The sequence below is a fragment of the Botrytis fragariae genome, assembly GCF_013461495.1.
Source record: "Botrytis fragariae strain BVB16 chromosome Unknown tig00000006, whole genome shotgun sequence".
Classification (NCBI taxonomy): Eukaryota; Fungi; Ascomycota; class Leotiomycetes; order Helotiales; family Sclerotiniaceae; genus Botrytis; species Botrytis fragariae.
This window is the reverse complement of record NW_023500988.1, coordinates 1,551,306-1,575,492: the sequence shown is the minus strand read 5'-3', so window position 1 is coordinate 1,575,492 and position 24,187 is coordinate 1,551,306. Positions and strand designations below refer to the sequence as shown.

General features: G+C 42.8%; 5 protein-coding genes across 5 annotated transcripts; 3 read left to right on the top strand and 2 right to left on the bottom strand.

Annotated features, from left to right (window-relative positions):
• Positions 1-2,929: 2,929 nt before the first annotated feature.
• On the top strand, positions 2,930-3,999 carry Bfra_001666 (putative high osmolarity signaling protein; the record flags this gene model as incomplete). Its single annotated transcript, XM_037332090.1, has 3 exons — positions 2,930-3,037; positions 3,117-3,407; positions 3,460-3,999. 3 exons carry the CDS (start codon positions 2,930-2,932, stop codon positions 3,997-3,999), a joined length of 939 nt encoding a protein of 312 aa, XP_037196244.1.
• Positions 4,000-5,990: 1,991 nt separating this feature from the next.
• Bfra_001665 (putative nonsense-mediated mrna decay protein) lies at positions 5,991-9,519 on the bottom strand (the record flags this gene model as incomplete). The annotated part of the gene is made up of 8 exons (XM_037332089.1): positions 5,991-6,166; positions 6,222-6,342; positions 6,394-7,250; positions 7,307-8,493; positions 8,543-8,727; positions 8,781-9,235; positions 9,297-9,375; positions 9,430-9,519. The coding sequence occupies 8 exons, from the start codon at positions 9,517-9,519 to the stop codon at positions 5,991-5,993; spliced, it is 3,150 nt and encodes a 1,049-aa protein (XP_037196243.1).
• Positions 9,520-12,766: 3,247 nt separating this feature from the next.
• Positions 12,767-14,126, top strand: Bfra_001664 (uncharacterized protein; the record flags this gene model as incomplete). The annotated part of the gene is made up of 4 exons (XM_037332088.1): positions 12,767-12,816; positions 12,860-13,025; positions 13,126-13,810; positions 14,059-14,126. The coding sequence occupies 4 exons, from the start codon at positions 12,767-12,769 to the stop codon at positions 14,124-14,126; spliced, it is 969 nt and encodes a 322-aa protein (XP_037196242.1).
• A 1,130-nt stretch (positions 14,127-15,256) lies between these two features.
• On the bottom strand, positions 15,257-16,288 carry Bfra_001663 (putative pre-mrna splicing factor cwc24 protein; the record flags this gene model as incomplete). Its single annotated transcript, XM_037332087.1, has 1 exon — positions 15,257-16,288. One exon carries the CDS (start codon positions 16,286-16,288, stop codon positions 15,257-15,259), a length of 1,032 nt encoding a protein of 343 aa, XP_037196241.1.
• Positions 16,289-18,367: 2,079 nt separating this feature from the next.
• On the top strand, positions 18,368-23,616 carry Bfra_001662 (putative anucleate primary sterigmata protein a protein; the record flags this gene model as incomplete). Its single annotated transcript, XM_037332086.1, has 3 exons — positions 18,368-18,817; positions 18,870-23,421; positions 23,474-23,616. The coding sequence occupies 3 exons, from the start codon at positions 18,368-18,370 to the stop codon at positions 23,614-23,616; spliced, it is 5,145 nt and encodes a 1,714-aa protein (XP_037196240.1).
• Between the last annotated feature and the right edge of the window lie 571 nt (positions 23,617-24,187).

Below are 24,187 nucleotides of genomic sequence, written 5' to 3'. Positions count from 1 at the left end.
ATAAAAGCATGGCTCCTTTTCTTGGCAGCTTGAAGATTGGACTTTGTGTGGTTTGTATCTGCATCTGACAAGTATGTACGTTAGAGGAGATAGACTGGGTAGGTATGTGACCTATTATTAACACAGCGCTGCAGTGCACATCACAGCTGCCAGGAACCAGCACGAGCACACGAGCACACGAGCTTGAGGTCCGTGTTGTGCAGCTGTGCTGTGCGTGCTGTGGACTCCGTAGCGGTGCGGATTTTAGAGGAAGGCGGTGCTGAGGAGATGGGGATCTGTTCGTTATTATTGCATGGTGTATGTATATGTAGTATGGTGTAGAAGTATTTAGGTAGATAGGTAGGTAGTTGGTAGTTAGGTAGGAAGGGGAAGATGGAGATATCTAGGTGCGATTAGATTGTATATATATATATATATACAACATACTAATTAATTGTACTCGTAAAAGGTAGAAGAAATACCAAGCAGAAGTAGAGTGGAGAGAGTATCCATATTCCCAGAACTCAAGAAATCCCAAAAGAATTGAATTGGCGAAAAAAAAAAAAAGAATAAAGTGAGGGTTTTGACTTGACCCCTGAAATATGAAACGTGTGTGGATGGATGATCCTAAAGTCTAGATTTTTTTTTGATGAGAAATAAAAGACTAAAAAATGGATCGGAGACCCTGGGAGAAGTCTGGGAGGGGAAGGAGAAAAGTATGAATTTATTTACTTAGCTAGTTAGTTGGTTAGTTAGTTTAGTAGGTAGGTAGGTAGGTAGGTACTGAATTGTTAATTAATTCGAGGGAATATGTATGGAGGTTGTGGAGGAAGGATGATTGATGATTGATGATTGATGATGTAGATTGGATTTGAATTATCAGTTTGGTGGTATTGTAGCGATGGAGATTGAGAGGGGTGTGATATTTGTGTGTTCTATTGCTTTATAGAGGGTTCAAGGAGATGTGTGTGTGTGTATATATATATATACACACATATCTACATACACACATATATACACACATACATACACACATATATACACATATCTACATACACATATCTACATACACACACATACATACATACACACACATACATATATATACACATACCACACAGAGATACATACCCCAAGTAGATATCAGGAACCAAATGAATCTCCACACCACAACATCCTGTGCCTGACTAATAAAAACCCATCTCAAGCTAAGGAAGCTCGGAACCAACCACACTGGATGGATGGAGCATGGGATTGAAACAACTTGGACCTGCAAATCTAGAAACAAGCAAGCCGGCCCAAGATGAAAAAGGTGTTGACCATTGACCTAGACACTAAACTAAAGCAAAGAATTTCCCTCAAGCGTGCGTCGTGCTAGATGGCCCCATCGTTTCTTCGTCTTTCTCAACCAATGCGATGCGTTGATTTGGGGCGGTCAAATCTTATTGGAATGTGATACGATGGAGGAGACAAGAGGAGGATAATGATGAAATGTTGTGTTATGTTGGAGATTGGATATACTAGACAGGTAATGAATATCACAATGAAGAGAGCATAGAGAATAAACTACTCCGTAGACGTCTAGCATAAATCCTAAGCCTCACTCCAATCTATGGAAGAATCTCCTCCCTTGCTTCTTGCTCGAGCCTTGCAAATAGTAATATGCCATTCGTACTCACGGAGGACTAGGTGAAAACTAGGTAGATGGTCTAAAAGGTTAATAATTTAAACCATTGATTCGTATCTCTTTGCTTATTGCCAAGTAGCAGACACTCTTCGTTGTCCGTTTTCCGTCGATGTTCACACAGGAATCCCATCCCATTACCGTTATCGTTACCATTACCATGACCATTGAATGAATTATCACATCCAATCAATCTTATACATTATTACTTCGGATCCCAACTCTCCGTCAGCCTAAACACACTTCACACTGCCCTACCCCATACACCCATCCATCGTTCATACCATTCTTCTCTCTCTCGCCAAAAGAGGATTCGTCTCACCATTCACTTATTCATTCATTCATTCGCTCATTCATTCATTCATCCATTCATTCACTCTCTACCCCAAATCCTACTGCGATCTGGACGCTTTTCTGTAACCTCCCTGATAGCCACATCCACTCATTATTTCCCCTTCTATTCATTTCATCCATCCATCCATCCATCCATCCATCCATCGCATCACATCATACACTGGCAATCTGGGAACTTGCATACCCCGTACACTTACATACATACATACACATTGTTCACTCTTCACCCCATCCCTGGTACACATAGGTACACACATACATATGTACCTTGTTAAACCTTTTTAACCTTTTTTTCCTCAACTCTCGTGCCATTGCGCGTATCATCACACCCATCGATCCCCTTTTTCTAAACCGCGCACGCAACAACCCTCCACCACACCACACACACACACACACACACACACACACACACACACACATTACCTTCAATCTCATTTTACACCACAACCACACTCTTTCAACATTATCACTCAATACTCGTGATATCGATTTTTATTTTCAGAAAAAGATTAAGGTCGCTGCTACTGCTGGGCTGTGGTTAGCTTTCAAAATTACGATACCCCAAATAACGAGCGTTGCGTTGAATTGATTCATCTGGATTTTTACCATTTGCTTGCTTCAATCTATTGAAGTAGATTCCTTAATTCAGTCACTGCAGCTGAAACATCACTTCGACCACCGGCCAACCTATTCTACGGTCCTCTTCGATATTTGATTGACTTATTTCCTCGATTTTCTCCATCCTCGATTTACAATTCGTTCGATTGAATCGAATGCTCTTATTTGCGACGATAATACCTGAGTCGACAATAATAATTATTACTTTCAACAATAACAACAACAACCCTCTCTCGATCTTGTAGATCTTTCTTATACCCAACACAACATTGACTTCGCCTTCACCACGCAAAAATGAATCAATCAGATTACAAAGGTCGGAGGACAGCCGGAATGCGTGGAATGAGTATGGATAATATTCTAGGAGATCCGTTCGCGCTGGCTACCATCTCGATTGCCATGGTATGTTATTTCAAAGTCGTGGATATATACTGCGCCTCATTCTCTACATGCAATGGTTACTGACATGAACGATTGATAGCTTGCATGGTTTATTGCTTTCATTGGATCAATATTAGCGACTGCATCACACGCATCTAGTGACGGATTTCCAGATTATTCATGGTTTACGATTGCATATATGCTGTGTTGCATTCTAGGTATATTTGTCGTGATAGCTTCGGATACAACTCAAACCTATCATGTTGCTATCGTTGGATTCTTGGCTACCGGTCTCGTATTAACAAGTTCATCTGTCAATTCATTAATTTATTCTTCAAATGGAGCAAAAGAAGCAGCCGCTGCTGGACATATCCTTCTCTCTATGGTTGCGGTAAGATTGTTTGGTCTGAAAGGTCTAGATCCCTTACTAATGTTGAATCTAGATTATTTGGATGTTCTACTTTGGATCAACACCTTCGGCGGTACCTCGAGCTTACCTTGACTCGTTCGCACTTCATAAAGACCACAGAGCATCGTCTGGAAGAGGAATGTCGACTGCTTATGGAAATGGGTATGGAACCGGTCGACCGGATACTTCAATCTCTTCAAACGTTCCACCACAGATGTATACATCAGCGCAATTAGGTGGTTTCGAAACATCTTCACCAGTAGCAGGATTCCCAGGTGGTGCCGCGGGAGCCGAGCGCAACTCATCACAACCAAGATTTGGAGCCAGCAATCTTGGACCAAATGGTGGAATGGGTTCAGAACCTACACCAGGTGAAGTCATTCAGCCTACAGAATATCCATATCGAGCGAAGGCCATTTACTCTTACGATGCCAACCCAGATGATGCAAACGAGATTAGTTTCGCCAAACACGAAATATTAGAAGTCTCAGACGTGAGTGGGAGATGGTGGCAAGCCAAGAAAGAAAACGGAGACACTGGAATAGCGCCTTCGAATTACCTAATCTTATTATAAGGATGAATAAGGTTCTTGGGGATGTCATAGTGAAAATACCAATATACAACAGCACACCTTCGTTGATAGGAATTGGGAACTGGGAATATATCAAAGGTGCGGGGATGGGAATAGTTTTCTCCAAAGATATATGGAATCACTGGAGTGCCATTATGGGGTTCAAAGGTTTTGGTTTGGAGTTTATGTAATAAAGTCAATGTGTTACGATTGGGAACTTTTTTCTTTCTTTACTCTTTTTTTATATATATCTCATTTTACTTTTCGTTCTTTTTCTGCCTTTCTTACTTCTAGCTCTTGCTCTTTTTTTTTCGTTTCCCTTGTGGGTTTTTGATTTACACTGCCTTTTTGTGTTAATCAAAAATGCTAGGTGAACTGTGCAAATGCGATGGGCTTCGGAGTTGGGGAATAAGTACACTACCCGGCTAATTTGTGATTACCTACATAGCTGAGTGGATCAGAACGTGAGAGAGGAATTTGAGAGAATGGAGTTGATTAGTTGAGGGTGGATTTGGTTGATGGATGAGTGATGTTGACTGGGCTACCTGACTAAATTTGTTCAGACCTGTCTTCTGGTTCCTGGCTACTGGCCCTTGGCTCTCATAGTGATAATTGGGAATTGAGGATATGGAGGAGTGAAATTGTATGGCGCGTGCAGGTAATGATACGGGCATTGAGATGCTGGGTCAGATTGGGCAGGGCTGAGGACGAGGGGTTGGATGGGTGAAATGGTCAGGGGATAGAAGAACAGAAGTGGATGATTTGGGAAGTGTGGGTGAGGACTTGATTATAAGATAAGACAAATAAGGTACAAGGTAGAAATGGAATACAAATGGTAAAGAAATACAAGTGGAAACTTTATTTGATGTGACGTGATGTGACTGGTGGCTGATGGCAGGGGTTTATGTTGTATAGATCTAGGGATCTTGAAGAATTAGATTTTTTTTTTAATTGAGTTGAGCTTGAGCTTGAGATTGGGACTGAGCTTGGGATAGAGGTAGAGGTAGAGGTAGAGGTAGAGGTAGAGGTAGAGGTAGAGGTAGAGGTAGAGGTAGAGGTAGAGGTAGAGGTAGAGGTAGAAGTAGAAGTAGAAGCAGAAGTAACAATACATTGAAAGTAAGGAGAAAAAGGGGAGCGGGTGGGTTTCCAAAAGAGGAACGAAAGAAGAAGAGAAATGGAGAGAGAAATAGGATTGGGTAGATGATGTGGATATAGGATAATATGAGACGATAGATTGAGAAGAAGGGGAGAATAGCGTGAGGAAGAGCGCGGGATATGTATTCTTTACTTGGGTATTTGATTTGATTTGGCTTGACTTGATTTGACTCTTCACCCCCTTCTGTTTATCTATGCATTCATTCATTCATCTGCCCACCTCATTATACATCTACATCTACATCTACATCTACATCTACATCTACATCTCTCTCATCATCCATCTCCCAAAATCAAGAACCACACCTCTGTAAATCCACAAACTACCTACAAATCACCACACAAGCAACAACACAGCACATTCTAAATCTTATTTAATAGCAAAGTTTTATTCTGGAATGTGGTATTGCAACGTAACGTCTGACGACCAAAGTCGTCCTTCAAGCTGTAAAGTAATCTACTATACTATACCTCCCCTGCCCTACCCTATCCATTTTCAATCTCATTTAAACTCGATCTGATGTGCATCCAATCGATAAGATTCATCTCATCATCATCATCATCGTCATCATACCTAATCAGATGAAATCCCTATCCCACAACCCCAATCAACTTCCATTCCTCGCAATCCCGAATGATTCTTGAAATCCCAGGGTATGCAGCTTCCATAATCATTTCGTACCTGTAAGGATATCATGAAATCCAAATTTGGAACTTCACTTCATATCTCTCATATCAAAAAAACGCCAACCAAATGCAACGTGCGCTTGAGCAACCATTTAATCCACTCCAATTATTCGACATGACACCACGACGAATCTAATCCTCTTTTTTTTTCTTCAAGCTCCTCCATTGACTACACCTGCAGCAAGTTGTGCCTCTATTTGAGCCGATGCAATTGCCGCAGCTGCGTTGACATCTGCTTGATGTATAACACCTTGAACTATTTCTTGCTCAGATGGGTTAAGATTTGTGGTAAGTGATTCATAAAGTTGAGGTTGTTCTTGTTGAAGTTCTGTGTATACAAATTAGTACATCATCTAAATCATGTTTCAAAGAGAAATACATACTCATCAAGGCGTTCTTGAATAACTGGTATGGCTCCACTTTATCGAGAGGAGTTTCAAGAAGACTCTCTTCACCAAGCTCATCATCCGAGTCTTGATCTTCAAGATTGCTGAATTTTGAAGCCTAAAATTTTGTGAGCACGTATAAATCAAAGTTAAAGTCATTCTCGCTTACTTCTTCACTCAGGAACTCGAGATAAGCGCTACTTTCATCCTTGATGTCGTTCTCTTCATCTCCCTCATCACCTTCCTCTCCCCAGGCATTATCATCACCAGCCCACTCGTCATCCTCATCCTCATCATCATATCCCTCACCATCTCCTGGGAAGTCATCTTTCAGAGCTTCCTCACGGTTCATTGTGGCCGTGGGGAGAGTCTGGAATAATCTGACAATACCCTGCAACAATCTAGGCCAGCCTTGTTGAACACTGACTGGAACCTGGTCGGCATTGAGGGTGAGTAGGGAAACAATGGCAGCGATTGAAAGTTTCTTGTCGTGTACTCTGGTAAAACTATCAATGCTTGCGAACCACAAGCTGAAGAACTTGTTGGTCCATTGCTTTTGCTCTAGGATATGTAAAGTCAAGGCTGGGTTGTAATAGATTGCGTTGATGACCATTTCCATGAGATGGATTTTGTATGACTTGACCTTGACATCTGTGTTTGTAAGAGTTCTCATGGCCATGTCGACAAATTGTAAAACGTATTGATCAATGTGACCTCTTAGACTAAGCATCATGCCTTCGGCCAACTTGCATGCACAAATCTTGTCAACACCTCCAACCTTGTCATCAGCAAACATATCTGCAACCATGCCAAAGAAGGCATCCAAATATTGTGGTGATTGTACGAGATGAGCACTGCCATATTGTACAAAGTTGTCCAAAGCTGGCAGCATATCTTCGAGGTAAAGTTCGGCACCAGCCTTGAAAGTTGAGTGGATGAGCTCAAATGCTTGCCACATGGTTGGAGAAATAGACTTGGCAGCAAATGTACAGCTGTCAATGATCTCGAAAACTTCATTGTAAAGATCTGCGACTATCAGTATAAGCAAGTCTCAAACAGACAAAGGAAAAGGGGGTTCGAACCATAAAGTTTGTTTTCCAACGTGACCTTGATGACTGGCATCAGAATGGATTCCATGTGCAAAAGAACATCAGGAGTACTCTCTAATGTCAGAATCAAAGTGCCGATTGTCTGCAAAACTCCGAGTGCGGTAATACTCTTGTCATCCAAATAGTCGCCATACTCATCATCTTCCCTCTTTTCGTTCTTCTCCAACAATTCTCTAACAATTCGTAAATAAGTATCACGCAACTGTTCGCTTAATGCCACTGCGAAAGGAGTCAATTCTGCCGCAAATACTTCAACAAAATCCTCCATAACATTTGACAACGCATCCACGTCAACCTCGTTGGCAAGTTTCAATAACTGTTGCATAATTTGTGGGATGTTTGATTGCATGCTTGTGCGAATGATATCGTGTCTAATCAAAGGCTGCAATGCGAGTGCTGCTTCAACACGAACTGGAAGGTCTGGATCGGCCATACACTCGAGGATATTTCGGTATATGATGAGAAGATTCTGAGTATCCTTGAAATCGAGTTGTTCGAACTTCTCAACAGTGTCGCAAGCTCTGGCTCGTAAGAATCCTTGGGAGCTCTTGAAATCGGGGAAGACATATCGAACCAAGAAATACTCCACTTGTTCAGCAATTGGACTCTTTTTTCCTAGGATAACACTGGATAAAGTTCCAATCATTCTCAAAGCTCCCTCCTTTGCAATGTGGTTCTTCTGCCCCTCTCCCGCAGCCTCGTATTCGTTTACAATCGAGTTGACAAATGTAAGAATGGTGAAAGTGTGCTTTCTGCGAACTTTGGTGAGTGTGATCAAGAAGTTGGTTGCGGCATTGTCTGGTGCTGAGACCTCTTCGTAAAAGTTCAATTTGTGGTGTAAATATTCCTCTGGGTCGGTTTCGAATTTCTCAACATCGTCGGGCGATAGACACATGACAGGGAAAAGGAAATGGGTGACAAGGCTGTCGAGATGTGGTTTCAAGTGAGCCCACATCTGCTTTGGTCGAACACACTCATCGAGGAAAACCAAGGTATAAGAAAGACAAGGTCTGCTGAGCCATGTTGTCTTTGCGACCCATTTTTCGATCTGCTGAAGGTAACCTTTCAGAATCTCGGGTGCGAAATTGGCTGTGAAACTTTTTGCGAACGCGGCATAATCGTCTCCGTTGCCTTTCGACAAGGATGTGGGGTTGCCATAACTAAAGAAGTGTTAGTGAAATGATTTTCAGTTTCCTGCAAATTACTCACCGAACATAGAGTCTGTTCAAATTGAAGTATGACCATTTCTTGGCCTTCCACCAATGGTTGGCCTCTCTCTCAGCTTCATCCTCAGGTAAAGCGGTAGCTGGAACATCTTTTGCGACTGTTTGAAGAAACAAAGTGCACCAGCCGACTACTACTGTATGTTCGCGCAATGAGGCAGATAAGTCGAACTATTATTGTTAGCACCTCAGGAATATTCAGAACAATAAGCACAAATACATACAAATGTTGCATGTTTGTATGCCTTGAGAACAATATGAAGCATTTCTCCCGCCTCTTCGCTCATCTCATTGACCAAACCCTGTCCGATTGTCAAAAGCCTTGGGAATGTGGCTTCCACGATTGCGTCGAAATCTGCGCGATTCTCCCCCGACTTGAAACGGAAAACCCGGCAGATTGCGAGGAGACATTGTAAACCTGCGAATATTGATGCTGCGTCGTTTGTGTTCAATAATTGAACAGTCATTTCTACAAAGGAAGGCCATCTATCTGGGAAATCATAATGTAAAATCTTTTGAAGGACTGGTACAAGTTGTTGTCGAATTTGTGGTGGGGAGGAAGCAATGAAAGGTAGGAGTCGGTCTCGAAATCTAGCCTTCTCATCGTCGGCCATCGGCTTGGGCTGGGTTTCGCTCGGTAGCCATGCTCTCGTAACGCGATTCTTAAGGTAGACAACCGCTGCAATGTAGCGTTAGTATCTGCCAACAGCGGGGTATGTATTGCGAAGAAGTTTGCATACTTGATAACCGAACTGCAGGATTTTGTTCTGCTTGTAAAATATCAAGGAGAGCATCGGTGAATCCAGGATGTTCCTCTGCCTGTTAAATATTTGTTAGAGGTAGAGGGAAATAAAATTTGCTAGGAATGCTTACTGATTTCAGGTCCAGTTCAGCGCGCCGACGAGTATCAGCATCTGGATCAAGGGTCGAAGCAATACGACCTCGCAAGACGGCAACATCCATCTTTGCTTATCTATTGAAAATAACTCAATAAAATAATTTGGGGTTTTGTCTTGGATTCGGAGAACCGCAAAAACTTGAGCACTTCAAGAATTCGAGGAAGTTTTGTCGTGTCAATATATTTTGTGGTTCCCCCAAATTCGCCTAGCTGAAAAAAGCAAGCGAATGAAAAAAAGTTCCTTGTAAGGAAGTATTAGGTGCAAGTGTGTAAGTGAATGAATGGTCTTTGGTCTACCAATTGCTTGATCATTCAAGTTCAAAAGCTTCAATAATTTAATTCACTCGTTGATGTTAATGTTGATTTAAGGTTTCTCTCTCTCTTGACAAGTGACTGAAGAGGAAGCTTATTAGTGTTCTTCTAACTCTTTTTCAATTTGCACAATCATACACAAATTAGCAAGTATTAAGTCGTTCTTGTATCGTTGGGGGCCAGGGGAGAAGAGAATGCGAGTACTAGGTAAGGCACCGAAGAAAACAGAACAAACAGTACGTTATGTATGGGGATGCTGCAGAATCTCAAGGCAGTATCATGTTACACAGGGGAGGAAGGAGAGATTCCAGATATACGCAAAGCAGACTGGGATTGTGTTGGTCTCCGCACACTTTATGATCCTTATCAGAGGGCTTTGGCCTACAGAGAGGGAAGATAAAAAATCCTAAGACCCCTCCTTAAGCGCCTACCAGTTATTTCATCATCAATTAGTGAGGGTGGGATGTTGATCTCCAGCTGAACTATTTGCTTTGGTTTGGTATGGCGTGGGAAGTCTGGAGAATATTGAACCCACGATATGTGAGGTGAGAAGGTATGTAATAAGAAGAGTGAGTACCTAGTAGAGGTATCTTTACATGACAGACAGAATCACGATTATATATTTCTAACAAGAATCACATAGAAACTCTATCTATCTCTTTCCAAAAATTTCATTAGCTTGTCTAGACAACGGTTTGCTAGAAATCTTACTAATGCACTGTCTACCAATCCAGCATTGTTTGAAGTGGATCTCCAACGAAAAATATTTCTTGATCTGAATTATGCAATGAGAAGGAGCATTGTCTGTGTAATTTCTCTTCAATTGTTTCTTCATTACGATCCTTTTGTTATGCATCCAGTTGGAAACCACATCGACATGGAATACGTACTACGAGGGCAGAAGGGGTGGTGGGTATAGACCAACAATTATCGAGCATTCCAGAAATATCAATCACTGGTCTATCAATCAATGGTCTTCAGACATTGCAGTTGCCGAGATTGCCTCAAACAATTTGTTGGATCGACAGACTGATTGATTTTTTCAGCAAACCTTTACGAATGTATTTACACAGTCTGCCATATCGTTCCCATTGAAATAGTCTGCCTCCACGGCAGTGGCTCCCGGAGGGCTAGCGGAGCGTCTCCATTGATCATTACATCGAAATTTGGAAGTATCTCAGATATTGAAATAATTCCGGTTTCTCGGTCTAGCCCTTCACAAGTTCACAACCCCCAGTCACAAAATAGCGGTGATGAGATGCAATATTATACCAATACCACGATGGAGTTCATGGGTACAAGACAGAGTTTACGTACAAGCACTGGGTAGTTTCTAATCGAGAGTCCTTACCATATAATAAATATCAAACGAAACCTCGAATTTATATTTGATATTCAAGACTCCTATTCTCTTGCGTAGTCATACAATATTGAAATATTGAAATTGGCTCATCTACCGATACCTTGTCAACAATCCCAAAAAGGCATGCGATCAATTACTGTTCATCTACCTACCTAGGTATCATTGTCCATTTACCCTATATTCCGGGCCGCATTTCATAGTTATGATTTACCCTTGGGCAGCACGTGAAAATATGTCCCGAGCCACACGCACCCAAATCCCACGTGTGAATCGTCCTAATCTAATTCCAATGCCGAGATGGTCTGAGCTTCCTCTAGCCTTATCGCCTTATCATATGTACTTGCTGGCTCGAGACTTGGCTTCCTACAAACAGTATATTCTCGGAGAGCTTTAATCTGACAGATTATTCATATAAATGTGATCTGCTTGTTCACCTTCAACGTCATAGTGTTGAATCTGATCCTAAGGGACTCATCGCTAGTGGACTCATGTTGAAACCTATTACCACATTTTCTCTACAGACGATGTCAAGAAGATGGTACGTTGTTCCACAATGTTTCTAACATCTGTAGATCAATTACTTCAGTCATACACCGAACCATATCTTTACCAGAAGAATATTGAGCTGGAAAGAGCCCCATTTGCTCAAAACCCGAGACGTGGTTATGTGGAATGTCGTTTGGCTTCAAAGCAAATAGTATCCGAAACCGGTACGAGAAATCACTCGTGCAAGGACTCTAGCATACTTGTGGTAAGAACCGGCTTTCAGAAACGAACTTTGGCTGGCTGAGTATGGTACTTGTCAATAGACTTCCATATCTCGCTCTCCTCTTCAGAGATAAAAAATTCACAGTCTTTTTAGAACTCCGACATCCAGGTGTAAGAGGTCTTGAGCTATGGATCCATATTTCAACCTAAATTCTCAATACGATCAGAAAAGTTTCGACCTGTATTTGATGTGAGATACCTGCTGAGCCCCATTCATGCAAATGTATGTTAAGTGTAACATTTAATCGGCGTTCGTATAATCTATGAGGTATTTGTGGAGGAACATCTGATTCACATACGTTCCCATGTGGCGTTATGGATACGAATCTGCAGCCAAGATCTTCACCACATCTCACTCCACAGATTTATAGATGCGATTATCTTTTATCCATGCATTTTGAAACTTCAAACTCACGCGTTCCTGCCAATATCTCATGACATCACATGGCTCAGAAACCTTCAAGATTTTCCTCATTAAAAAATGCTGCAAGTCAGTACCCCTTGCAGCAAGTGACACAGATTGTACATGTTGAGGTTGCCTACTTTTCATACTCAAGAAATTAGACGAGGCCCTTCTGTTCGGTCAAGTAGCCAAGACATGTTTTACCTCGTATCCCCACAAGTTGTAGTCTACCGTCTGACAATTGTAACGCTGCACGCTTTTTGCCTGAAGATTGCTTTAGATTATGATTTACCCCGCAGTCCTCTTCGTATGTAGAAAAGGGCTGAATTAAAGTATACGGGGTGCTGCGGTGAGGGGTGAGGGCAGATATAAAGTCATGGAATATTCTTGTTGAAGGGTTTTGGTTTTTAGATAACTGAAAAGGTGTTGGCTTGTAAGAGCTTTATTCCAAAGATTTCTGATTAACATGGCGAAAACAAACTCAATGAATAATTTGATCTATTTCCTTTTCTTTTTGTAGGTCCTTCCTTGACGTTGTTCACATTCAGTCAACTGATAGTATAACTTGCCACAGTGTCCTTCATCTGGCTAAAGCTTCCAAACCATCTATCAAAACGGTCACAGTCAACCCGTGCACCCTCACTCCAACCATTCCTACATATATCTCTCCTTCATCACCTTGCCCAACTATCACCATCTCCACTTCTCATACCTCATGTCCACCAGTAAGCTCATCTTCTAACCCCATATATCTTTACCTAACCAAAACAATTCCCCCCCCTTTCTCATAAAAGTTCTGGTTTCGCTCATACAAATCATCTCCAGACAACTCCAACATCCTGCTCCCAAAACTTCTGCATCTCAGATGCCTTAATAACAGTTCCCTGCACCTGTCCCTACTCCGTACCAACAACCACCCTCTACACCCCATGTCCCTCTGCCTGTTCGCAAACTTGTCACATCGGGAATCAAATCTACCATGAAACATCCTGTTCCACTACAATCGACACCTACGCCACTCCCAGCACAACCCCCACCCCACAATCGACTCGCAAACATCTCTCACAACACCAACGGGTGGCTCAACAATTTGTTCCTGTCCTTACTATCCTCCCTACCCAACTTATTGCAATCCGCCCTGTCCAGTCCACACTCCTACCTCCACCCCAAGCATCACCACTCAAACTCTTCCCACCGCGACCCCCAATCTCGTCACCTGCTCCTGTCCCTACTATCCCCCCTACCCTACAAATTGCATCTTCCCCTGTCCAATCCACACCCCCACCACCACCATCACCAGCGACCCTTCTGCTCCCACAACTACAAATCTCCCACCAACATCAACAACAATTTCCAACCTCGTCACCTGCTCCTGTCCCTACTATCCCCCCTACCCTACAAATTGCATCTTCCCCTGTCCAATCCACACCCCTACAACCGTCATTACTGTCCCAACAACTATCACTCCAACTCCTAGTTGTGAAAGTATCACGGTTACAAAAGGAGATTCGTGTGCGCCGGTTGTTGGGGGACCGTGTTCAAGTCCTGATGTGAGTTTTTTTTTTCTTCCTTCTGCTGTTCTCTTTTTGGGGGGTTGATTTTGGGGAATGAGGGGTTTAGGGAATGAAGGAATGAAGTATCAATTGGGTTTCTGTTGTCGGATATGATATGATGAGATGATGAGATGATATGAAGGAAATTGCAATGAAGGAAATGAGATGAAGGCAATAGAAACTAACCAACCACGTGGTCGAATAGTGTATATACCTCTCTACCGTAACGATAAACTGTGGATGTGGCGGTTCGATTGGGACGGCGACTCGTAAGTTTTTCCCCTTTTCTTTCTTTTTGTGACCTGCTTTCTGACTTTCTTCTTTTGTTCCTCTCGCACTTTTACTCTGTTCCCCTCTCTTATTTCCCGATTTCATTCACTCCATTCACTCCATTCTCTTCCAATCATTCTCTTCCTAAGCCCTTTCCCTACTTCATTTCATTTCATTTCATTTCATTTCATTTCATTTCATTTCATTTCATTTCATTTCATTTCATTTCATTTCATTTCATTTCATTTCATTTCAGTTCATCTCATCTATCTTCCTCTTCTCTTTTTCCTTCTTCTCTCCTCTCCACCCTATATCTCCACCCCCTCATTCTCATAACCCTCTCATAACCCTCTCATCTCATCTCATCTCACCCCCCCTCCTCTCCTACACACACACACAATACTCCCCCAAAACCCCCTCAAAAAACATAAGAATAAAACTGACAAAGATCAAAAACTACAGGTTGCAAAACAACGTGTGATAATGGGGCGTGTGGGACTGAGTGGCGGACGGTTGCGCTGCCTTGTCCGACGACTTCGTTGGTGTTTTGATGGGTTTGGGGGTGTGGTGTGGTGTGGTGTGGTGTGGTGTGAAGGAGGGGAGTGAGAGGGAAGAAGTGAGGGGGTGATATGAAGGTTATAAAAATGAAGAAAAAGAGAGAAAGAAGTTGGATATAAAGGAGTTAAGGAGAAAGGGGGAGAGGATATAAGATAGGAAAGAGAAAAAGTAAGGAAGAAGAAGAAGAAGAAGAGTGAAGAGAAGGGAGTTGAAAGGATGGGATGGCATGAAGGAGATGGAAAAAAAGAAAGAGTTTTAAATTCCGATGAATTTGACTACATGGATTTATTGATTCATTCATCCATTGATCCTTTGACTGTTTGTTTGCTAGACTACTAGACCTAGTCTAGTTAGTACATATACATTATTATCTGTTTGAATTTCTGCTGTTGGACTTCGCCTGCTGCTATGTTTGCATATCTACACCCTGCTTCTCAGATTAATTTTTCGTTCTTGTACTGTTGTGCTCTATGATCACATCTGTGCATCATATTCAGGAGTTGCATTATTTCCAAAGTTGTCTGGATAATCGTAGCATATGCGCTTGATGACAACATAACATAGATATAATGCCATCACTCCTCTTCCTCTTCCGAACTAACTTCCTCCCCATTCGCAATAGCTTCCTCTCTAATTCTCTTCGCCCTCTCCCTCTTCTTATCCAATATCTTCTTCAACCCCTTTGCCACATTAAAAACACCACTTGTTCCCGCCCCACAGGCCGCACAGCTCGGATCTTTCCTATATCTCTTCAACGCACAGCTCTCACAGAAATAATGTCCACACTTTGTGATAATCGGGTCCTTATATTTCTCCCTACACAGTATGCACGCAAAGGGTATGTTCTCCAAAAACGCATCGTCTTCCTCCTCTTCCTCATCTCCTTTGCGATCCGCACTTGCGATTTTCGTTCCTCCTAAAGTTTTCTTTCCTTTCGTTACATTTTCCCATTCTTTATCGAGTTGCCAGCCTGCCTTATAGTCTTCTCGCGCGTGTAGATACTTGCAATTATCTCCGAATCCGCAAAATCCAGTGGTTTTGTAATCTTTACATACGTCTGGCGCGAAATCTGTGACAGTTATAGTGCGGATATTGGTTGGTGCTTTGACGGGTCCTACGACGCGATTTGGGGCATCGGGATTCTTTTGTATGAATTTTGTGCTGTTTGCTAAGCCCTTGTATGTTCCATCTGGGATATCTCCTGTGGAGGGTTTCGAGCGCGAGGTGCCTAGCAGATTCTTGGCAGAGAGAGCATCTGTCGCATTTTCATCATACCAATTACTAGCTCTAGTTGCATCGTCAGAGGCGCGGATAACAGTGCTGTGGGATGCGGTATATTTTGTTGCGGAGAGATCGGAGGGAGTGGATGAGGTATTATTTGTAGATGATGCGGTTATGGCGCCCGTGTTCTTCTTTCTTCGTTTTATTCGTCGACCACTTTCATCTTCTGATGAAGAATACCCTGATGTATCATCGTCGCTATCTGCAGGTGGCGGCGTTGCAGCTCTTTTGCGGAAAGTGGATTTCCCTTTTGCTGATCTCTTTTTGAATATAGCTACTGGTTGTGGAGGATTTGGAGGAGCGGTAGAAGGTTCGGCATTATCCATTATTTGTTCTCTAAAATGTGTTGAGTTTTGATGAAGTTAATGATGAAGTCAATTGATAGATCAGTTGATGATGTTTGTTATATTTGAGTGATGAGTGAGTTTGTCTATTTATTATCTACGAAAGGCTGAGAAATTACGAAAAGTCAAAGCTGGAGCTTATCAAGCCAAGTGATTAGGTAATCAGCCTTATCCGTGCACAGCCTCAGGCATGATTCGTAAGACCTCGGGAAGCTTTGGAACCTTCCATTTGGGAGTTCCTGGTGTTCCCGCTAATGTCCAAGGATAGAATTGATAGCTTTTCTTCAAGTGCGATCCTAGACGATGGATCCCGAATGCCATCGAATGATCGAATGGTAACGTTGTAAGAGTGTCGGCCCGTAGCTAGATTGATTTCGTGAGATTCAGCAATTCTCCTCGATTTGATACAAGGGAGTAGCTTGCAATAAGGTATAACTTTCTTTTTCATCCCAAGTATTCGAGTGCCGCACTGGGAAAACATCACTCGGAACAAGATGGAATCCTCATCATAATTTTAGTTTCTTATGCAAACTTTGATGCAAGCCTTTCCGATAGTTGACACTTCCCCCTCTTTAGCTCAGGAACACTTTGTTTGGTCGATACGTCTTTTTGTCATGGATAGGTTTGCCCTATCCCCCGTTGCTATTTTGATTTGGGTTATGGTTGTGATTTTGATTTTTGATACGCGTTGTTTATCTTCAAGCCAATCAATATACTTGGATTGCTTTGTTGTTCCTGACGTTTGGGTGTTGTCCATCTGCTTATGAACAGCATAAGTGGAAACATACACGTAAAGAAGAGTTCCTATCGCATTGTTCCACTGGGTTATGAGGCTGTTGACAACAATCAATTGGCAACATCTGGGGGTGTGATTGGCTGCGAGGAGTCGCATACCCAGGGAGGTAGGTGGATGAGGTGACTGTGAGTGAATGAAGGAATGAATGAATGAATGAATGAATGATTGATTGATTGATTGATTGAATACCTACTACCTACTACCTACCACCTACCACCTACCACCTACCACCTACACCCACCTACCACCCACCTATCGTAGCTGGAATCAATAAACACAAGAGAAAAGAAAGAAAAGAAAGAAAACAAACAAATGCATAAACATAAAACAACGCTAGAGATCCCTGGGTACCGGGCCAATCTTCGAACTAAATTCACTCAAGACTTAGACTTCACTCTACTCTTGGATCCTTGACCGTCATGAGTTTTGACTCTGGATTGAAGTGAAGCGAGAAGAACTTATGAACTTGAACCTCTCTCATCCCTCCCCCTCGAACCACCACAACATTCAACTGGGAGAGAGAGAGAGCTTACATCCTCACCTCTCTCTGTTGTGATCTTTCGTGTTCATACAACACAGTCCACTCATTATTTTCCTACTTAATTAATTTTTCCCCTTCTTTTCCACTTCCTCCTCTTCATCCAGTCCCAAGATACGATACCTTTATTTAAACTTCTTCCAAACTGATCGCTTTGACTATTATTCTTCAACTGCTATCCGTACCATTGAAATCAAGGTACCAATAAACGATTTAAAGTTACTGGATTTGCTGGATTTGCTGGATTTACTGCACATTTACCACTTTAGTCGCGTCAAGATAAGCAAAAAAAAGAAACCCCCCAATATTCTGTACCCAGGCGGTTCAAATCCGTACGGCACCGATCATATATCAACACGCGAACCTCTTGCCCCTGGCTTCCCCAAGATTGCTCAAGTTCCCCGATCAACAAATCGAAGATCAGACTAAACTGGTTCAACATACAACATACAACATACAACATACTCCTTCTACTCTACTCTACTCCTACTCCTACTTATACAACTACAAATCACCCTATCTGTTGTACAACCTCATTTATTCTCGTCGGACAGATTAGACTTGGTACCGCATTTGTTTCCTCCGATCTACGAATACGAATTAGTCCGGTACCTTTCGAGGGGCCCCAAGTCCTACCTGGGCGCAGAGGGTTTCTCAATCTACAAGACTTGTCTTTAATTGAGAATTATTCTATTCCTTCTCACACATTAAAATTGCGGTCACCATAATGTCGACCTCTCTGGCAATGGATCACCCGTCAATACTGTCCGACGCTGGAGATAGTAGCAGTAGCAATGATCCATTCTTGTCTCCTCCTTCGGTTTTGAGCGGCCACCGTTTTTCTCATTTCGATAAACAACTATTTGCGCTTGGCCCTTCAACATCTCCTGAACAAGCTAAACGAGCACTAGAAGCACATCTAGCAGAGACGGAACGAAGAATACAGGAGGCTTCAAACCTCGGTACAACCCTTTTACAGCAGAGAAAAGATTTGGGAGAGCGCCTGAAGGAAGTTGAGAAACAGCAGAGCGAAGGAGATATTACACCAGAGTTGCGACAGAAATTGGTTGATATTGAGAGAGAATATAATGAAGTTGGAAGGGAGACAGCTAGAGCTTTCTTACCAAAGTCAAGAGTACCCAGCAGCGAGATGGGATCGTCACCTTTTACTGATAAGGTATAGATAGATTCATGGTTACATCAAATTTACCATTACTAACACAATGTAGCGTTCCGCAAGCCCTTCCAAATTCGAAAGTCATACAACTGCTACTGCTTCTCCTTCCAAGTTCAGTGTTCCCAGTCGAAAGCAGCGAAATCAACCTGCGAATAGGGTACACGATATCGAATTCGCGACAGAAATTAGCACTTCCCTGTTAGCACAAGTGCGGCATTTACAATCACTTCTAGCAGAGAAGGAAGAATCTCTCAAGACTGTTGCTCTCGAAAAGTCTAGGTTGGAAATCGAAGCCGAAGGTTTTACTCAACGTTTGAGGAGTCTTGATGAGAGCGAAAATAGATACAAGGATGAGAATTGGAACCTAGAAACTCAAATCCATGAACATTTGGCCACGCAGAAAGAGGCATCGGAACGCGAAAAGAGGTTAACACAGAGTCTAAGTCTCTTACAAGCCGAAAAGAGCGCAACGCAAAAGGAATTGGACGAGATCAAGTTAAATCATGCGAAGCTCCAAGATCAACACACGTCCACAGTGAAGCATCTTGATGTGGAACTGGGAACCGCTAAGCGAAGCTTGACGATCTTCGAAACCGAAAAGGGGGCTCTTCAGAAGAAAGTTGAAGAATTGATGGGTCAGAATTCAGAGCTCGCGCGAGCAGTAGCCCATCATCGAGGACGAGTGGAAGAACGTGAGGCGTCTCATGGCAGTGGTGAGGAAGAACCTCAGACAACAACTGATAACAACACCCCTGAACATTCTCCGCCTCCGTCGCCGATCAAGATGACTCCTAGACATAGCATGCTAGAATCCGAAACTTTGAAGAGCTCTCTTCATCACGCCCATAGAATGATTCAAAATCTCAAGGGTAACATTCACAGAGAGAAAACCGAAAAGCTGGAACTAAAGCGTATGCTGCAAGAGGCTAGAGATGAAATTGAGGTTGCGCGCCGAGGCGAACCACAGGTGGACTCCCCTGGTCCGAGAAGAGCTCGAAAGAATGCTCCTATTCAAGCCAAGAAGCCATTCAAGGTGGGTCAGCTTGGTGGTATTAGGAATAGTAGAAGTGAAGTCTTGATTGAAGAGGATCAAGAAGATCACCTTGAGGACATTGACTGGGAGGATGATCATGAACAACCAAGTCCAAGTCGTGGTTCTCGCTCTATGGGCGCTAGCTCTGGAGCCGCTATTGCAGCTTCTATGGCAGCCGGCATTGCTAAATCTTCTCATAACCTTTTCGGAAGCTCTACTGAACAAAGTGATGCTTTTGAAACGGCAAATGAACGTTCTACAGAGACAGAAGATTTCCAAACTGGTGTAGAAGATATGACTGGCGCGGATGATACAGACACAGAAACAGAGAAGGGTGGTACTATTCGAACGAAGGCTTCACGTCAATCTATTGCTTTATCAAAGGCTGGTAATCGTGATTCTTTCCAAAGCACTGCTTCAACGTCTGAGGATGAGTACATGTACGAAGATGCAAAGACACCTGGTATCCACCCACAACGACTAAGACTTAAAGTCAGCCGCAATGGCAATCGACGTTCACGTGTTGCTAGCGATGATGCTAAAGCGGAAAGTCCAATTGAATTTGTCGATAGCAATCACGGTACTCCTAAACCGGCTGGACAAAGCTTGTTTGCAGAATTGGGCGAATTAGGAAGTGATGATGAATCTGTCGCTTCTGGTCCTCCTAGTCGCTATGCATCAAGGGGTAATACTCCACAATCATCGAGGCCAAGCACAGCTAGGAATGTTTCTGCTGCGATTAATATCCCACCAGTACCAAGAATACCAATGATCGATTCTGCTATGATGACTGATCCTTGGGAGCCAGAGCCACATACACAAACGACAAGTGTGCCGATATTGTCAGGCCTTACCGGTGCCGCACTTGGGGCTGCTGGTGGTGTTGCGGCTGTATTAGGTTTTAACAAAGAACATGATCGAGCCATGTCACCTGAACCTGAATCTACATCTCAAGTTCTTCAACCTACAATCGATGCTTCAAATAATGAGCCCCTGTCGAAGGAAAGTCAGCCAATAGTTTCACATCCACAAATCGAGCCGCAGACATCTGAAATTTCTCCGGAATCTGAGGCTACTAAGTCTAATCCAACGGAAGAAGCTTATATTGTTTCTTCAAAATATCCTAGTAGACCACCAATGTCTGATGCTGCTCATCAATGGCACGATGAACAAATGAAGCAGCAAGCAGATGGGTTACTAAAGGTTCAACCACAACACGATGCAACACGGCCAGTGTCTACAACATACAGCGATATGAGTTCACAATACGACAATGAGCTCATTGACGAAAAATTAGACAAATTCCCATCGCCTCCAATATCGAGTACTAATCCATTGACGATATCTACAATTCAATCTGAACATATTGAAGCTGAACCAATTCCAGAAATTGAACCAATAGAAGCTGCACCACTGACATTATCCACGATTCATTCAGAGCAGATCGACGCCGAGCCGATTCCGATTGAGCCATTGACGATGTCCACTATTCAATCTGAACACGTTGAGCCAATTGTTATTGAAGATGTTCGCTCAGAACCATCTACTTTACCTGCTGTTCTGCCTGATGTTCTCCCATCTACTCCAGAACGCTCACCAAGACCCGATTACTTTTCAATGTCTCCAGGTTTGGGCTTCTCCACCATCCAATCGGTTGATACAGAGCCTATTGCACCTCCTACTCCAAAAAGTCCAAAGAGAGAGGGTGTTCTGCTCTCTACATTCCCGGTTTTGGAAAGTAAAACTGTTGTTGAAGATAAATCAGAAGCCATATCTCCTATTGTAGAGAGTAATTCTATAGATCAAAGCAAATCAGAAGAGCCCAGGTCAAGAGATGAGCCACATACGCCAAAGACTGGCTTCATGAGTTCCGTTTTTGGTGGTTGGAATAAAAAGCAGTCTAGTGCGCCAATTATTGCTGAGGATGAAACTCGCCAATCGCCAAGTCAATCACCAGTGGTAGAAACACCAGAATCTCAACGACCATTCAAACCAGTATCGGGCAATACCACGGAACGATCTATCAAGAAGCCTCGTGTTGAAATGACAGACGAAAGTTCCCAAACTGCGTTGACCGCAGAACAAATCGACCAAATGCTCAACAAGAGTAAGAGACAGGATACCGTCCTTGCGGAGGACGGACAGAAGTCTAATGTTCACTCTTCGCCACATGCTATTAGCATCCCTGTAGCCCTCAAAACCCACAAGTCACAAGAGAGTATTGGCAGCGTTGGTCGCTCAAAAGCAAAGAGTCCTGACACTGAATCTTCCGTGGACTTCATGGCTGCGAGAAGACCTACAAGTTCCGGAAGTGGTAGGAATGCATCAATCACAAGCATTCACCCACCTCTACCCTCAGATCATAGGCAAGTCATTGCTGCTGCTGCTCAACGTACAGGTTCTGCAAATGGATCAGGTGACCACAGACATCTCACTACACTTCCTGAAGACCAACAACAACAAGAACAACCAAAACGTACCGGATCCTCAACTAGCGCAGGTACAGGTGCTATGGGACCTCCTCCAATACCATCTAGTCACAAGAATCGACCCAAGACCCCAAGTTCTCAAGCTCATGGATCTTTGAAGATAATATCAACTTCAAAATATAGGAACCCATCTACTGAGCGCGAAGTACACTCTCCAACTGGCACAGGAAGATCAAGACACTCCTCGGTGTCTTCATTCGCATCTGAGGTGGATACTCGCTTCAATCTACGGGCTGGAGTTCCAATGCCACAAGGCGTAGAGCCAAGTACCGATCCAAGGATGATTAATGCTATTACTCAAACTATGATTGGTGAATATCTCTGGAAATATACTCGCAAAGCTGGTCGTGGTGGAATGTCAGAAAATCGTCATCGGCGTTATTTCTGGGTTCATCCATATACAAGAACATTGTATTGGAGTGATAGAGATCCTTCAACTGCTGGTCGTTCGGAGCTAAAGGCAAAGAGTGTAGCCATCGAAGCTGTTCGAGTTGTAACTGATGATAATCCCATGCCACCTGGATTGCATCGTAAGAGCTTGGTTATCTTAACACCTGGTCGAACTGTTCAATTTACTGCCAGCACAGGACAACGTCATGAAACTTGGTTCAACGCACTTTCATACTTGCTTCTGCGCACAGGAGAAGATGCTGTGACTGATACTGTTGAAGTCTCAGGAGCGCTGACGAGCGAAGATGTTGATGAATTCAATCCTGGATATGGTCATGCACACCTAGGTAGCAGACGAGGAGCTCCATCCCTTTCATCATACAACAGTAGAACTACTCGTAATGACTCGCCAATAAGCAAAGATAGAAGATATTCTACCATGCATCCTCGATTGACTTCAAGACCTTCAAGACCAACTTTAGCTTCAAACACTTTCTCTCGACTTAGCAATTACTTATTGCCTGGTGATGGAAATAGATCTTTCTCTGGTCGAAGAAGTCGAAGTGTTAATGGGGCCCAAAGTATCTATGAAGCTAGTGAGGTTCACGATAGTGCTGAGGATTTGAGAGAACAAATCGAAAGAGAGGATCGGGAATCTGACAGATTAGAGAACGTACGAGCATGTTGTGATGGTAAGTGTTACTTGTAATGTTGTATCCAAAGATTTATCTAACTTGGTGATAGGCAAACACGATGTCGGTCATCTTCATCATGAAACTCCCAAAGGTCGCCGAACTATGAGTGCGGCATCAGGCTCTTACGGACAGACACATCGTGCTCCAAGCCGAACTAGCCAAAGGCCAACCGAACCAACTCAACAGACATAATTTTTTAATCATCGATCAATTTTCTAGATGCAATCACAACCTTAAACAACTTTTACGAACTCATGCCTCTTCTTGAATTTTACTTTCGCCTAACTCGATAAAAAAAACAAGATCCGTTTTTCCTTCATTTTCGGCAAAGAATGTCTAACGGCTGCCAGGACAACTTCCAAACCTATCTCATTTGTCATACTTTTCTTCATTCGTCTATCCATTCATTCATCCATTCATCAATTTTCATAATTCCTTCCGTCTCTATCGTCACCATTGCTTATCGTTCTTTGGGGTTTAAGTTAATGATATCTTTTCAGGCGAAGGAGTTATTTTTTGGCCATTATTTTTCGATGGACTTTAGGGGGCTTATTAGTGCACTATGGTAGCGGGTGGGCAGACGGTGCTATGCGAAATTGTTTCTTGTATTGTGGGATGCATTTTATCATTTTATCTCCCCCAAAATGCATAGGGGAGGTGAAGCGTGGGTAGATGGATGGGATGGAATGGACGGATGAGGGAAATCTTTTTTAACTACATTTTCTTGTGTTGTGATAGGGTCACCTTTTACTAAATGTATTTG